Genomic DNA, 17,703 nt, shown 5'->3' with positions numbered 1-17,703 from the left:
CTTATCTTTGCCAAATAGTAAATTGAAAAACTTGGACCCTGGGGCAGTCGCACTGCTCACCGAGCCGGCCCCTGGGTGAGTGACTAATATATTCCGATGACCGATGTGAATGTGATCATGCATTGTCGAATGTTGATTCTATTCGTTGAGAATATTGCTAAAACATCTTCTCTATAGTGGATTGCGGCATAAATGCGATATTTAATTCTAAGTTATCGTAACAAATAAGTTTCCGTAGTTTGACAAGAACAACAGATTAGCGTTTTCATGGATGTATTTGACAAAGATTTTCTGTATTTTGATTGTGAAGGAGAATCAGGTTTCATTGTCTAGAATCATTATCTCTAAAGAATAAATAGAATTAAGTCCTAATTTGATAATCGAGACTTACAAGTTGAGTGGAGTATAAGATTCGATTGTTTTTGTTCCTTCCAAAATTTCAAGACTTTTATATCATGAAGCAAAAATGCAGTTTATTAACCAGAAGCAACGAGAAAGAAAGAAAAAAAACGAAAAAATGGCTCAAATGGCTACTTTGACGGAAAAGCAAGCTAATGAATACTTGAACGCAAGGCCAACATATCCGACAATATGGTACAAAGTGTTGGCTGGTCGAACCAGCAACCATAAGGTGGCTTGGGATGTTGGGACCGGCAACGGTCAGGCTGCTCTTGGTGTACATTCCTTTCTCATCTACTTCATATGCTTTTGTTATATTTTTTCTATGCTTATAAATTTATCACACAAACCAAAATAGTTTTTTTTAATCTCGAAGCCTTTGCCACATCATTTCCTTCAAAATACTTGAATCTTTTAATTTTTACGAACTAATCGTGATCTCAATCATACATGTGTAACTAGGTCGCTGATTACTACCAAAGAGTGGTGGCAACTGATATTGACGAGAAACCAATGAGTATTGCAAAGCCGCACCCAAATGTCACATACCTTCACACTCCAGCATCAATGTCGGACGATGAGCTAGTGTCTAAACTCGGTGGAGAAAACTCCATAGATCTCATTGTAGCCGCTCAGTCTCTCCACTATTTCGACCTAAAAAGATTCTATGCCATAGTGAGACGCGTTCTTCGTAAAGAAGGGGGTACAATCGCGGTTTGGGTCTACAACGACCTCGTGGTCACCCCAAAAGTTGATGCCATCATGAAACGTTTGGTGGATTCAACTAAACCGTACAGAAACCTGAAGATGAATTTGGCGTTTGATGGTTATAAAGAAATAGAGTTTCCTTTTAAAAATATAAGATTGGGGACTCAAGGAAGGCCTAAAGCTCTCGAGATTCCACATAAGCTTTCGCTTGATGGGTATTTAGGGTTTTTTAAATCTTGGCAGCCTCTAGTGAAAGCTAAGGAGCAAGGAGCAGAGCTTTTAAAACCTTCGATGATTAATGAGTTCAAGGAAGCTTGGGGTGATCAGAATCAAGTCAAGGATGTTGCTTACAGAGCATTTATGCTCGCTGGAAAACTCTAGGTACGTAAAGTTTGATTAAAAAAAACTATGTAACATAGAAATATAGTTTTTTTTTTAAACTTCTTATCAACTTGAGAGTCGTTCTGGTTCTTATGAGTGACGAAACCGAACAAATAGTATATCAGCTCTCAAAACGAATGTTTTACATAAATAATGCACTGTACTGCAGAATAAGAGAGTATATACTTATATAGTTTTCATACTATTTCACTTTGCAATGTTTGAGTATCCTTATGAATCCATGATAATATTACGGTAATATTGTAAGCCCAATGTTCAAACATCATGCTTTGTATTGGAATATTTGAACACCCATCGCAGTCATGTGATCTAATGAGCATATCATGGAGAGAGAAAGAACCACAGAAACCAACAAGGTCTTACTATAAGCAAATTCATGAACAAACCAGATGTTAGTACTCTAGAAAAACAGAGTATACACAAGCATGTTATTTGAGCCAATAGCACACTCGACTCTGATTATAAGCCCAATGAACCAGTGGATGACGACGTCGCGGATTTATGTTGATTTTGTAACATCCCTTGATATATGGAAAGCTTAATAGGATTGATTTGGTTATCTATATCAAAACTGACTTACATTTTATAACACACGTCTATTTAGAATTTCAGAGTTAAGTGTGTTTGAGCTAAAGTTGTGGAAGGGTGCTTGAGCTAGAGTTGTGGAAGGATGGATGACCTATCGAAAAGTGATTCGCGATATCGTGTGAGTGAGGCCAAAACTCGGAGAAATATCAGGTGGTGATTGCAAGGACAATATACATGACTCTCGGGCCTTGGAAAATTAACGGATCGACCGTTAGAACGGGATGGAGCCCGCGGGCTGAGTGAACGGACGTGGATGGCCCATTAACCGTGGGCGGTCGGGACAGTATAAGTGTGGCATCAGAGTTTGTTAGTCATTTCGATTCTAACCTGAAAGACGTCATAAAACCTATCGTGGGGCGCAACAAAGACGTTGCGTTCTTTGAGAGAGAGTGAATTGTAACATCCCGAGTTATGATATATGAGGAGATTTAAGAGGATTGATTTGGCTACCAATGTCATCAAAATTGACTTATCTTTTCTGTCACACATCCGTTTAGAACTCTAGAGTTAAGCATGCTTGAGTTGAAGTAGTGGAAGGATGGGTGACCTATCGGGAAGTAATTCGCGATACAAAGTGAGAAAAGCCAGAACATGGGAAAATGTCGAGTGGTGATTGCAGGGACAATATACATAACTCTCGGACTTTGGAAAATTAACGGACCGGCCGTTGAAACGGGATGGGACTCACATGCTGAGTGAGCAGACGTGAGTAGCCCATTAATCGTAGACGGTCGGTACGTTATAGATTTGCTTACTGGTTTTCCAGGAACAGAGATTAATCTGTGATATGAATTAATGAAACCAAGATGACGTATGCGTTTATGATGTTGTTATCCTTTTTCCATTAAGATCGATTGCGTAGAGAGTCAGTAATTGTAGCTGTCTTAATTATTGTTCGGTGAATCATACAAGTTGATTTTGCTTGTTTCACAAGCTTCTTCGTTGTCGTGATTACTACAAGTTGATGTTGCTAGTTTCACAAGATACACAAACAAGCTTAACTACAATTGTAAGCGGGATCACGGCGACGTGAAACAACTTTGCATGTACATACGAAGATTATACATGATGATCGCCTGTTCTCGGTACCTTTATCTCACGTCATGTTTTGAGTCTCACATACATTATATCATCTCGCAACGTCTCAACAACCCTTATCGTAAGTATGGCTCCAAAATCAGTGGCGTGAAGATCAAGCGCTCTCCGCCCGGTCAGGGGAGACAGGTGATAAATAACATTCGCAATATTCTCCTTTGCTTTTGGGATCAATACTCTCCAAGTCCTTGCGTCTAATACTTCTATATTAAACTCAATAATCTATGTGCAAGTTGTGCATATAATCATATTAATTCGTTTAATATTGAAAGATAGGTCAGATGTATCATGACGTCACTGGGTAGTGCGTATAATCGCAACGCATACATGGCTGCGCATTATCTGACATAGATGCAAAAAAAAATTACAAAATAGAGTAGAGATGTGGAAGAAGTTCATGGAAATTTAGGATTGTTACAAAAAGACTTTCCTGTTAGGTAATTATTAGGTCACCTTCTTTTAATGATAGCGTTCCGGATATATATGCATCATGCAACATCAGTCAGAAGTTTCTTCTAAAAATTACTAATAAATCCATTCACCTAACTTTATTTCTATTAAAAATTGAGAAGATCATGAAATGACAACTGAGTAGGCTCTAACCGGTGAAATTCATTTGGAGGAATATACCAGATTATAAGCTTAAATATGAAAATGATGCTGACATATCACTTCATCTTAATTAGCATTTTCAGGCACTATTTTTTTCCTTTTGAAAAATGGTCTGCCAGTGAATCACTATAACTGAATAATCTATAGTGGCAAACTATATGGTGGAAAAATGTGTTAGCAACTTTACCATAAGAAATAAATAAATGTGATGAATTGTTGTATCTCAAATCAAAAATAATTGGTACTGAATCGAGAAGTTCATATATGTCGTCTCAAATCATTTTAAAAACGTTGAGATTATACGCACTAGTTTCGGAATATACTTAATTTTTTAAAAAAGATTATAATATATTTTATTAAATACAATCAAATTAATTTAGTGTCCTATTTTTTATCTACCATAAAAAAGTCTATGTTATACCACTAACTAGAAATTAAATAAAATATCCTAAATTTATTCATAAATGATATTTTATAACAGAAAACAATATAGATCTAAACAAAATTTCCTGTGTTGAATAAAAAAAATCCTGTAAAAGCCAAATACTTTTATATTATACAATTATTTTTTACCATATTTAATCTAGGCCACATTTTACAGTAAAAAATACAAAACTAAAATATAATACATTAAATAAAATATATTTTCAAAATAAAATATTAGCTAATTTAATTTAGTCACAAAATATTTCAATAATAGAAACCTTTTAAACAAAAATGTAAAATTTGTAATAATTCATATAAAACTAATGTTTAAATTATTAATATGATGTCACATTTTAAATAAATAAAATAAATAGTGAATATATGATTAGTAAAATTTCATAAAAATAAATTTGAATATATATAACAAAAATTTTAAAAAAATATTTGTGTACATAAATAAAAAAATATTTTATATTTTAAAAATTATATTCTTAAAACAAATATATATATATATATATCTACATGCACATGCGGGTTCAATTCTAGTTTTTTTAGGATTGATACATCACTCCACTTGCGCATATTAAAAACGATTACATTCATATAGGTTTAATATATGTATTACTATTGAATTGTTTTTTTTTAACTAAAAAGAGATATTCTAACATGATTTTAGGCCATATATTGATTTAGAATTACTAAAATCAGATAGCATGTGAAGAATTATGAACTTTCATTTATAATCAATCAATAATAAATAAACTAGATTTTGACTCGCGCTGTTTATTTTTGAAATTAAATAAATTCTTCTTATATAAGAAATAATGTATAGGTTTGAGTACATTTACCCGAGTGCACTGGACCGTACCAAACTGAGAAAAAAAACTCAAAATTAAGCTGAATTTCATAAATAATCGAGCATAGAAAAAATAGAAACCAAAGTAAGGACCAAATGAGTACTTAAAATTTTAAAATACAAATTATATACCTATTAAACATAACTAAACCATTAAAAGTTTATACTATTATTAGAATTATATGTGGTAATGATCACATTTGAATAATCTATCATATATTCATATGGATTTATTGTTAGAGCAATTATATAATAGATTATGAGAAAATAATAAATGAATTCATTTAAATTATGTAAAGTATTTATATAGTTAGAGAAATATAAGTTAAGACCAAATAAATAGCTAAGTCTAATGAAATGGTCCAACAACCTTGTTTAAGTAGATTTTTTTAGGAGTGATTCTCTTTTAATAGTATAGATAATCTCATATTTTCATAAACTCATGTTACCAATCAACTTCATTGTTAATATTGTAATACCAGAGGGATTTGTTTTATTTCACTGTCTTTATTGAATCATTGGTCTCCCAACCACTACTGTTTTGATTTTTAACCAAATATATATTTTAAAAATAGATTTCGAATCAAATTCGGATCTTCATACTCTTATAATTTCCATGTCGTATATGTAAAAACAGTATTAAAATGCCTTGTCACAAACACTTGAAAGTGAACTCGATCGGGTGACTTTGTTTATAGATGTAGTCAGAGGCGTGCTCACCCTTATAACAAAGAGGCAACCGCCTTAGGCCCCTCATTTTCAACTGAAATTTAGAGCCCCAATTTTATAAAATTCATTAGGTTATGGACTTATGAGAATGATTAACTTATGTTTTATGTATTTATGGAGTAACGCATAAGACGTTTTATGTATAATTGTATAACTTTTTTTCTACCATAATTTTCAAACCAAAAAAATATTCTTAAACTCTTTTCTAATCATTTTATTACCTCCATTCATATTATATGTATTTCAGTTCTTAACTTATTGTTATTAAACTCAATAATAATAATTATAGTATAACATCCAAATTCTAATGAATTTATAAGTATGCTCAAACAAATCTGAAAATTCATAATAAAACAAACAATGCATGGTATGGTGTTTAATAAACTTTCTTTTTTGGATCAAAGTTAATAAACTTTATGTTCTAGTATTTAAACATCTAGAAGATCAGAAATAACCTTATTCTTGTTTTAAGATGAATCTTTACTGCTCCTAATTCAACTTAAAAAATATTTTCTAGAAAATATATATAAGAAAAGTATATTTTTGCCTCAGGCCCCTCAAAGCTTAAGCACGGCACTGGATGTAGTCAACTCTACACTCTAGACAAAAAGGGCACGCTGATTTTATCAGGTATAGCATGCTTAGTAAACTACATAGCAATGAGCAATGAAATTGAACACGTTGCAAAAACTGATAAAATTTCAAATCTTAATTGTGGTTATAATTATTAGACATCACGGTTTCACTAAGGAAATATTTATAAAATAAATTATGAATATGTTCAAGTACGAAAATCAACTACACCCCTCCTGGTTAAAAAAGAAAAAAAAAACTACGCACAAGTATTAAAGTGGTTACACCTTTTTTTTATTAACATGAGATTATTTAGAGCGTTTAGACTAATCATATAAAGGAAGTGCAACTCATGGATAGATCATTTTCCAAATATTCAAATAAAACCCAAAATATGTTCTCATATCCGTTGTCACACATATTAAACATCGTGAAATTACTTGAAACCCGGATTACTTAGCTCTCCGGAATTCATGTGCCACTAGACCATGCATCCATGTGTGGTTAGGTGGTTAAGTTGTTATATAAACCTCACTATGATATATTCTTATATACTTAATTTATTAATTGGTTTTATTTTCTACAAGATCAGCTAACGTTACGTAATGACACGCCTTCTATTGTGATGCATGCATGCATGATGCATCCGACAGAAGCAATAAGATTCAAACAAAGTTTGATATTCACAACATGACCATTCACCGTATGTTCAAAACAAAATACTCTGACCATGCACCACAATACAAGGTTGGGAAATAACAACAAAAGAAGTTTAAGAATATTATTGCAAATCCATCTTGAATTAAATACAAATATATTACACTCACCTCACACACATACGGTTTAATTAGAAACACAAATTTATTTCAGATACAAAGTTTGCTTCATAGGTTATAAATATATATATATGATAGTGATAAGTGTGTGGCTCTCGAGTGTTGTGGGACGTTAAGTTGTTCTTCCTCCAAATCGAATGGACATAAAATTGTAGCTTTTCATGTTATGAGAAGCTTTTCTTTTATTACAGACTTTGTATTCTTGACGCATTAGTTGGAAATTTGAAATCACTTTAATAGTTTTTCTTTCTACACCACTCATAACTGGATATGATATACAACGTGACCAAACATTTTAAGGAAAAAAAAAAGGAAAAGAGGAAGCAAGTTATACGGAAGCTAGTTATAGATGACTATATATATTCCAATATGCCCAAGTGGAATTCTAGATCGAATGTGAGAGAAGTCGAGAATCCCACAACACTCCAGATTAGTTATAAATGACTATATCCCTTTTTGGCTTTTTCGTAAATGACTCGTGTAATGCAGTACAGTACACATTTCAAAACAGAAACTATATGATATATCTATTGTCTAGTTTTTTTTTTTTGTGTGTTTGCGCTTGAAAGTTATTGATTCTTGGTAGGGAACAGAATAAAATATGGTTTAGTTAATCGTTTGAAGTCTTTTTAAAATTATGGGAGTTTTGAGTTTTTGTCCCATAATCAAAGGGTTAAGGAACTGCACAAGTATACAAGTAGAGCATATAGTATACGCCACACCCACACGCCGCGTCTACGACTCATACAAACACAATTTTACACGAATCTTCGTCTCCATCGACAAATATGAAAGTGATTATCTTTACTTATTTAAATTTCTTTATATTCTAAATTTATAACAAACCTGAGTTCTCTAATTTTCATTTACCGAAAGTCACGATATATTTTCCAAATGTGTTGAACGATTCTTGGTGAAATTGGTAAAAAAGCCTTCTCATATGTTGATTATTTATCAAGAAAAGTAGCTTGATGTTATTATCTTGAATCTGCAAGTCCTAACTAATAGTTATATTTATGACTCTTTCAACAACAAAAATACACAATCCGTTTCAAAATAATAAATGTCTAGAATTTTCACATTTTTTAATAAAACACATTAAAACTTAGTTATAATGTATAGTTTTATGTAATTTATAGTTCCTATATTTTAAAACCAATATTTTTTTATAAAATGCAATTAATATTTTTGAATTTCGCAAAAAAAATTTATTAGTTAACAAAAATTACATAAAAAATATAAAAATATATTTCTTGAATCAATTCTTTTTCTAAAATATACATTTTTTTGAAACTGAAGGAGTATAAACGAAAGCTATCGAGCGTGATAACTTTTCAAAATCTTATACTAAGAAATTTCATAATATTAACAAAGTCTATGTTAAATATTATAAAATGATAATGTATGTGGAAAGTATAAAGCGATACATAAGAACATTTTAATTGTTATTAGAGTACAAGCCCAATCGGTTGATACTCCATCCACTGCAAACTTAAACCACTTTGTGACAATATATAAAAATTAGAAACTTTTTTTGCACAAAAGAATTTGACTGTGCCTCGATTTTATCAAAAAGAAACAATAACACGACCATAACAAATGTGAATATATCCTAGTCCCTAGAATACGACATTTCAAACAATTGGTACCATAGTCTTGGCTTATTCTATACGACAAGTACATACTGTATATGCTAAGAAATCTCGAGCTAGACAGCTAGTGTGTGAAAGAAAAAGAGGCATTTCATTGGAAATGCGTGCCCATTAGTTACTAAATTATGATTAATTTTATTTGAAATGAATTGAAGGTAAGAAATATACGAGTACTTTCCTTCCTTACATTTGTTTCATAGCTGTTTGAACACGCTTTATTTAACAGTCGCATTTCTCATGCAGCTGGAATCGGTGGGACATTTTCACACCGTTTGTTATATACTAGTAGTAGTCTAGTACTCTTCAGAAAATACTTTTTTCCTTAAATGAAATAGAAATATATAAAGTTATCATGTTGCCGACAAAAAAAAAGGTCATAATCACGGAAGTAAATTAATATTTGGTTACTTTAATTAACGTGTCTGTGACTGAGTGGGGTCACTACTTACCGACGTGGCAAGGGCCGTAACGCTATATCGCCCTTATTTAGCAGATCTGTCTTAACATTTTTCCTTGCGGCAATCCCAGAATTACGCTGTGTTTTACTCTTTTCTAGGACATTCGAGTTCGGATCGGATCTCGTCGGATCCAGATCCTTCTAGTCTTAGATATTAATTAAACCCACTTAAATAATTAGAATTTGTCGATTTCGGTTTGATTTGGATCATTCGGATTTCGATCGGTTAGGATCTTAAATAGTTAGATCCAATAAAATAATTATAATTTATCGGTTCAGTTCGATTTGGATCCTACCGAGTATGGCCCATAAATACTTAAAACACACAAAAATACTTAAAATATCAGAAATTTAAAAAACATAAAAAAATACTTAAAATTTGATCCGATATCCAAAATTAGATTTTAAAAAATCTAAAATTTTACTCTAAACTCATAATTATACCCGAAAATCCAAACCTAAAACTTAAAAAATATCCATAACACCAAAAATATATTGAACTATCGATAAATACCTAATATATACTAGAAATTTCAGATATTTCAGATACCTATTTGATTTCGGATTCAGGTCGAGTATATTTCAAGATCCGCAGATCCTCCACAACAAGACCTATGGAGTAAAACGGTATTACCCGTATCTGATCCAGACCGATTTTTGGGTCGGTTCCAGTTCGGGTTTTTGAGTCTGGATAAATGCCAAATTAATAAGTGTTTTATAAAAATATTGGTTTTAATATTTTTATAAGTAAAAAATAAAATAGTAATTGAATATATTAAATTGCTATTAGCTTATAGTTACTTAAAATTAGTGTAACTACAAAGATATAGATATATAATCAGATTATAATTTCTTTTTAACATGTGTAAAAGTATTAATTATTAAAAAAAGTGTCACTTTTTACTACAGAATACTTATAATTATAATATATAATCCAGTAAATCATCTTATCAATTTTGTTATCTTATCGTTATTTTGAAGTTTTAGTCGATGACATTCAAGTCAATACTAACAATTATTTATGTTTGTAGGGTAAAAAGAAAATGAAAAATTGCAAGTAAATCAGCAGCAAAACAAAAGTTAATTTACAAAAAAAAAACAATCAATTCCTAAGTGAAGACTACTAACTCACCAAATATATAAAATCTTAGTTTATAGTATATTAAACCTAATATAAATATTCGTAAATTAAATAGAACAAATTCTTTTTGTACGTACGAAAATTTTATTTTTATTGTAATTTGATTTTTTTTTTTATAAAGAAAGAAACACTTATAACCTAAAAAGTCTTTTCTTTTTGCCACTCAATTTTGTTTTAAGTCGATATCCTCATTTACTTATAATACAGGAAATAGACGAGAAGAATCGTGGCTTCTTCTTGCCGAACTTCCCAATCACCTTCGTCGACCACGTTGTATTTAAAGATCATTAATGATACTGTGTCCTCTATATAAACAACGGCACGTTACTTCTGGCTAAATGATTATTTCAATAATACATACATAGACATATGTACATACTAACACAAAAACAACATATGATATATATACGTAGAACTGATCATCCTCGTTTGTATACAACAATGACAAAGACAGTTGAGATTGACATAAGATCCGCAGAAGGTCTTAAGTTAAACCGGAGACTCTTAAAGAAAAAGACTTTCGCCGTTGCAAGAATAGGTGAGAAGTCTCGACCGTCGCATCTTGACGTATCGGGAGGAAGCAGTCCAACGTGGAACTGCAAGTTGGAGATGCCCATGAGCGGGACTGAACAGTTCATCTACATCGAGGTGTTGTTTCGAACAAGTTCTGGACGCGAGAAGAAGATAGGAGAAGCTAAGATCCCAACGTCAGACTTCATGGGAAGGTATTCACCTGAAGGACATTTGAATTTCTTGAGCTATAGGTTAAGAGATGAATATGGGGATAAGTGTGGAATCGTGAATGTTTCAATCATGGTTAAACCTTATTCCACAGATGAGTTCAAATCTTCTTCCACGGCGATGAAAGATTATGGAGCTTGTTCGTCGCAAGCAGCGGAGACGGGTCTGTGGAGACCAAGATCGGAGCCTCCGGCTATTGATGGCTATGGTGGTCGGATTGTTACAGGAGTTCCTGTTTGGTGTGTGCTTCAACGGCCAACGTAAATTTGGTGGTGTTTGGCTGCTGTGCTGCACAAAGACTTGTGATTAATATTTTTTTTCTTTGTTACTATACAAAAAAAAAACTTATTTGATGTCTGGAAACAAAAATGATTACAAGGAAGTCAAACTCTATACGTGCTCCTCGTGTGTGTTAGCCGAAAAGTTAGAAACACTTACAGAGTTTTAAATAATAATAAAAACAGCTGCTAAAAATAATAATAATAATAAAAACGTTTCCCGCGGTGATTCGTGGCGTGTGTAATTAAAAAATCAAATAAATAGTATGTTTTAAACATAAGGCTTTCTGATAGTATATAAATTAATTCGAGTATTTTACTACTAGTGACAGTTTTAAAAAGATGTTACAATTTCTTAAGCATTTGAGAATGTTATCTCCATTGCCAGGCATAGTTTATGATAATATTTATAGAATTAATTGGATGTATTGATGAATACAATTTTTTTTTTTTTATGAATGCTTTACAAATTGATAATTAGTCTCTTTTTTTTTGCTTTTTGCAAAATCCACTTGGACATATAGTCATGTACATTAGTCTTTATAAAAAGGTATTGCAGCTGACCAAACAAAGTTGACATAAGTTATTATTCTGACATGATAGAGTAGACAACAAAAAATGACTTGTCCACTGGTAGCTAGGGAAGAGATAACACTTCCACGGATGTAATGCGTAGGCCGGTTTAAGTTATCTCCACGTGAAGTCAGTAGCTGCTATGAGCCGCTGAGGATAAAAGCATCTCTCATAATTGGGGATTGGGGTTCAGCAGGACCCATATCTTTACGGATGATTTTGCAATCGTTAATTACATTTGTTTTATGAAAAAAATTAATTTTATATGATTTGTATTTATAAGATTTGTGCATAATGGTTTTATTTATACTATGGTAGAGATTGTGTGAAAAAAAAAATTCTGTTATTTCGCATAATTCATTCTATCTAAAATTTATAAAATCCAAACGTTCTGATGTCAGACTACAATACTAAAAAGTTTCCACAATAAAGAACGTTCTGTAGTATTTTGTTTGCTAGTTTTGGTAAAAGTTTGTGGGCGCCGCAGGGCCGACTCTTTGTTTTGGTCCATTCGCTGAAATTGCATTTTGATTACAAAAGCCTTAGCCTAATCCACACGCTTCTCTCGTTAATTATGATTACAATATTGAACCGACTTGAATAATCTTTAGGACGTGATCATAATGATCACCTCCTCTTAATCCACCTCATCAACAGTGACCTCGCACAACCGTCAATCTCATTTGGTTGGTCAAATACTTTTTACCACCGTAAATAAATCAAACTCGGATCTCTTTGACTCGCTCAAGTAAACATCATTCGACCGAACTATTTACTTATTGCATTTACAAAATTATATAAAGAAAGAAAATAAACAATGACAAAAAAGACTGCAGCTTTGTTCTCAAAAACAAATCTTACGGTCTTCTCTTGTTCTTCCCTCTATAGTAGTCAAATAATAAACGAGGTTTAAGGGAGTGATTGATAAGCAGCTCATTAACTCAGAGAGAAACTAATCTTTTTCTTCCTCCTCACACTTGTTCAATGCCACTATGTTCATTTTTGAGGATGTTGAACTTGCAGAGAGGACAAGTCGCGTTGATCCTTAGCCATTTGTCTACACATACACTATGGAAATGGTGTCTACAAGGAAGCTCCCTAAGCTCTGCTCCATCTTCATAAGCACACAGACAAATGCTACACTCCTGCAAAATACCGATTATGCTCAAATCATTTCAGTCTCTCTCTCTCTATATCGAAAACGACCTTTTGATTTTGGTTGTTACTTACAGCATCATCGCTAGATATCACACGTTCGGTTTGAGAATCAACACCTAACTCAGTCATTATCCCTCCCTGAGTTTCTTGGACCTCACCATTCACTTTCTCAGAATCCTTTACTGTAAGGAACTTAAACTTCGAAAGCCTCTCTATCTCTTCATCAGGCGCGCCTTCCTAAAACGTTAATAACAACAATGAAAGACATTCAAAAACCAAAACGAGTTTACAAGTAGCTTTTGCTTATTACAATGCCTTCTCTTACCTGATCTGCCAATGCGTATAAGATGGCGATGATGCAAGGCAAGCAGCAGCAAACAGCAATACCAATTAGACTAGCAACCGCAACGCAAATGACAACAAAGATCACATCAAAAGCAAGGAATGCAACACACAACCTGCAAAGTTACCAAAGCATTTTTGATCAAAGAAACAATCTTTTGAGAAAAGCATAAGCAAAGATTTTGTTATTTTAAGACTACAAACCAGTAGAGACGTGGCGAAGACTGAGCAAGTGCCTCCGTATCACCAGTGACCCAGTAAAACCCAATGATCCACCACACAAAAGAGAACATCGTGTTTGCTGACTCAATGTGCTTGGCGAAACTGAAACAGAGTAAAGAGCAATGAAACAGAGTAAACAGAGTAAAGAGTTCAAAACAGAGTAAAGATTGAAACTTTACCTAGCTCGATGATCATCATCACCGTCCTCAACGCCATAACCATCAGATTCATCTTCGCTTCCACTGAAAGACCCGTGATTTTCAGACCCTTCTTCACTCTGAGGATTAGCTTGTCGTCTTCGTCGTCTATACTCAGCGATCACACAACCAACGTGAAACAAACACTGGAGACTATACCCAACGATCCACAGCCTCAGAGGAACCTCGGGATGCTCTTCAGGACTAAACCCTAGAATCGCAATCGACACAACCACAAACGCAAAGTTCCAGAGTATATCGAGGGCTATGATGGGCTTCGAGTAGGCCCATTGACTCTGCCTCTCCTCGAGCTGCTCAGCCGCCACCTCGCGGACTCTGACGGAAGGCTCGCGGAGCATCATCCGGCGGTTGCTTGCGCGGCGGAGGAGCCTCGACGCTGCGCCTCGGAGGGGCTGGGAGGGGCGGGGGGTGTTGCGCCTGTTGCGGGTTAGAAGCGGCGAAGCGTCCATCGCCGGTGAGGAAGAGGCTGGGATGGGGATCGGTGGATTCATCTGACAAGGTTGGATCTTGGGTAAACGGGTCGATCGGGATTGGTTCGAATCGAGATGGGTCGGGTTTGGAATCGCTGGAGATCTGCCGACTATTGGGGGATTGGACTATTCTCGAAAAAGTTGAAAACGATAAGAGAATGTCTCTCTTCACGTTCGTTCAATGAATGTTCCATTTTTAATTTAATATATAACTTAATTATTAATTTATTTAGATCTCCATCAAAATCATGTGATTAGTGTTGATAAATTTGTTTGTTTAAAAAAAGATTAAAAGTTTCCAATAATTTTGTTGTTGTTGTTGATTCTTGATTTTAAATTAGATTGATTTGCCGACAAAATATATAGATTGGTTTACGCTTTAGCACATTTTGCAACTTTATTTTATAAATTGATTTGAATTGAATTATTTTGTTTTGGTCCAATATTAAAGCTATTTTCAGCAAATCTCATTATTCAACAATTAATAGATTGGATATGTAATTTTGATTTCCGATCTATAAATTTAAAAGATTAAAGTTAGTGAAAATAATCAAAACATAATGTTTATTTGCAATACTATCAAAACAACGGTAAATCAACACATTTTACAATAAATCTAATATAAATTGATATTCATTCTGTTTTATATTAAATTTTGTTGTATAATAAAAATTTTGTTATAAAACAAATATCATTTTAGGATTTTAATGCAATTTTTATTATTAATAGTTTTTTTACCTTTAAACTAAAAATAAATGTAACAAAATTTTAATAGTTAAATAAAGACAAAACTAAACATTTGACAATTTATTATTTTGAGTGACATAATTTAGAACGACATTTGATTTGAAACAAAGAGAGTATCAGATAATTATGTTTCTGAATTATTATTGAGTTTTAGTAGATATAATAACCATAAAGTCATCATTTGACTGGCGTAGCTGTTTTTATTCTGTTTGATCCTATGGTTGAATAACAAAATAGTTATTGATTTTCACATCACGTTACCATTTTCATTATCCTTGCATCAGAAATCTTATACTACCGATCCTCAGATATTCATGGTCCCATACGAAATACGAAACTGAGGCCCCTAAATAGTATATAAAAAATATATCGATAAAAACTTAAGTTTATAATAAAAAAACACAATATCTTCAAAACTAAGAAAAATTATCAGTTCTTAAATATAGATTTTTTTGTATTTTTTTTTTTGCAAAATCATCTATCAAATCAGTTATTTTTCTTTTTTGTTGTCGTCACAATTTTTTTTTCCTTTTTTTTGCCTTTTAATCCACTCATATTTAATAATACAGAATATATAAATTTTAATTATTTTTGTATTATAGTGATGTCCCACAATGTTTGTTTCTTATGGTTTATATACACATAACAAATTGATAGAGAAAGGCCACCGCTACTGATTGGTCCCACAGTTGATGTTTTGAAGGCTTACTGTTGGAAAATACGGTGCCCACCAAAGTTAAAACATTTCCTATGGCAACTGGTGTCAGGATATATAGCAGTGCGGAAGAATTTACAAGCGAGGGGGATCCATGGGGATATTTGTTGTGCCAGATGTGGAGCTCCTGAGGAATCGACAAATCATGTGTTTTTTGAATATCCTCCAGCTCTTCAGGTCTGGGCTCTTTCGAAGATACCATCAAATCAAGATATTTTTCCAACTAGATCCCTCTTCACAAATATGGATCATCTATTCTGGAGAGTTCTCCCGCAGATGGAGGATCATCAGTTTGCATGGATACTATGGTATATCTGGAAAGCTAGGAATAATAAAGTTTTCAGTAATTTGGATATAGATCCTATGGATACGCTTAAATTGGCTGATACAGAGTCAACACTGTGGGCTGAGGCACAAGTAGTGAATGACCAGAGGACGACACCACAAATAATAGATGCGATATTGCCGTCGATCTCAGGACGATGGTGTTTTACAGATGGCTCGTGGAAAGAGAGGGATGGTTTTTCAGGACAAGGTTGGCTTAGTACTTTGGAAGGTTTTGATGGATTGTTGGGGGCGAGGAATGTTAGGGCTAGTCTATCGCCTCTTAATGCAGAGATTGAAGCGTTGCTCTGGGCAATGGAATGTATGAGGAATTTACGTCAATTTCAGGTTACGTTTGCAACGGATTGTTCTCAATTGGTAAAGATGGTTTCCGAACCAGAAGAATGACCAGCTTTTGCAAATTATTTGGAAGATATCAAGACCCTGAAAGAGAGCTTCACCCGATCAGAGATTATCTATGTACCACGGACGCAAAATTGAAAGACGGATCGTCTAGCGTGCAGTGCTAGAAAGCAACCGTCTTTTGTTGTTCACATGGATTCAGATCACCCGGTTTGGTTTACAGAGTCAGTATGAGTCTGTATTGTTGATGACAAAAAAAAAAAATATACACATAACAAATTATCAAACTGATATAATTATAAGCAATGAAATTGAAGAAAATAGGTCCTAAAATTTTGACAAAAATAATAGGCCCCATACGTTTGTATCGTACGTTTTGGGTCAAGCCCGGGCCTGCTTATACAAATGTTTATGTTTATTTGACTTAACATTATTTCCTTTTTAATTAATATTATTGCTTGTGTAATAATTTATGTTTTGTAGTCTTGTATAACTATGTAAGTTTAATACAATCCAAAAAAAACTAATACGATTTCTTTCCAAATAAACTGCTTCCATTTAGTTAAATTTTATTTTATTTTATATTTTGATGTCATGTATATCTTGTCCTATATATTCTAAATTTTACTAAAATGTACACGCACAATTTCATATATAAATAGAGATGATATTTACATGTACACTACAAGTCTATAAAATGACAAAATTCACGACTCTTGCGATCTTCATCGTCTTATTTCTAGGTTTGTTTTACAATTACCACCAATGAAAAACTATTATACGCACGTTTTTTAGATCTCATGTTCTTGAAATATCTTTTTAGGGATGGTGGCGAAAGAGACACAAGGACAGCATATCTGTCATCAGATTCTCTTAAACGACAACTGCGATGGACCGACGTGCACAGCTCTGTGTGACCAGAAATTGGGTGGAACTGGCCAGTGTTACCGAACCGTTGACAGACGCTTTATTTGCCTCTGCAATTATATATGCAAGAGTTGATTCTTTTCCTGTTTTATTCTTATCTAAAAAGGCTATATGAATGTTATAATAAAAACTTTAATAGTTTCTTGCAATT

At 33.1% G+C, this 17,703-nt stretch overlaps 4 protein-coding genes across 4 annotated transcripts; 3 read left to right on the top strand and 1 right to left on the bottom strand.

Annotated features, from left to right (window-relative positions):
* The first annotated feature begins 436 nt into the window (after positions 1-436).
* LOC106411973 (putative methyltransferase DDB_G0268948) lies at positions 437-1,693 on the top strand. Its single transcript, XM_013852841.3, has 2 exons — positions 437-676; positions 862-1,693. Exons 1-2 carry the CDS (start codon positions 467-469, stop codon positions 1,486-1,488), a joined length of 837 nt encoding a protein of 278 aa, XP_013708295.3. The 5' UTR covers positions 437-466; the 3' UTR covers positions 1,489-1,693.
* A 9,093-nt stretch (positions 1,694-10,786) lies between these two features.
* Positions 10,787-11,617, top strand: LOC106413876 (BON1-associated protein 1-like). The gene has a single exon (XM_013854612.3). The coding sequence runs from the start codon at positions 10,844-10,846 to the stop codon at positions 11,477-11,479; it is 636 nt and encodes a 211-aa protein (XP_013710066.2). The 5' UTR covers positions 10,787-10,843; the 3' UTR covers positions 11,480-11,617.
* A 1,164-nt stretch (positions 11,618-12,781) lies between these two features.
* Positions 12,782-14,667, bottom strand: LOC106415454 (E3 ubiquitin-protein ligase At1g63170). Its single transcript, XM_048741347.1, has 5 exons — positions 13,968-14,667; positions 13,771-13,890; positions 13,550-13,682; positions 13,297-13,461; positions 12,782-13,211 (listed from the first exon to the last, which is right to left on the bottom strand). The coding sequence occupies exons 1-5, from the start codon at positions 14,495-14,497 to the stop codon at positions 13,038-13,040; spliced, it is 1,122 nt and encodes a 373-aa protein (XP_048597304.1). The 5' UTR covers positions 14,498-14,667; the 3' UTR covers positions 12,782-13,037.
* Positions 14,668-17,264: 2,597 nt separating this feature from the next.
* LOC111200621 (putative defensin-like protein 128) lies at positions 17,265-17,703 on the top strand. Its single transcript, XM_022691844.2, has 2 exons — positions 17,265-17,368; positions 17,449-17,703. The coding sequence occupies exons 1-2, from the start codon at positions 17,290-17,292 to the stop codon at positions 17,625-17,627; spliced, it is 258 nt and encodes an 85-aa protein (XP_022547565.1). The 5' UTR covers positions 17,265-17,289; the 3' UTR covers positions 17,628-17,703.

This window comes from Brassica napus, chromosome A9 (assembly GCF_020379485.1).
Source record: "Brassica napus cultivar Da-Ae chromosome A9, Da-Ae, whole genome shotgun sequence".
NCBI lineage: Eukaryota > Viridiplantae > Streptophyta > Magnoliopsida > Brassicales > Brassicaceae > Brassica > Brassica napus.
Note: the sequence above shows the minus strand (reverse complement) of the source record. Positions and strands in the feature narration are given on the sequence as shown.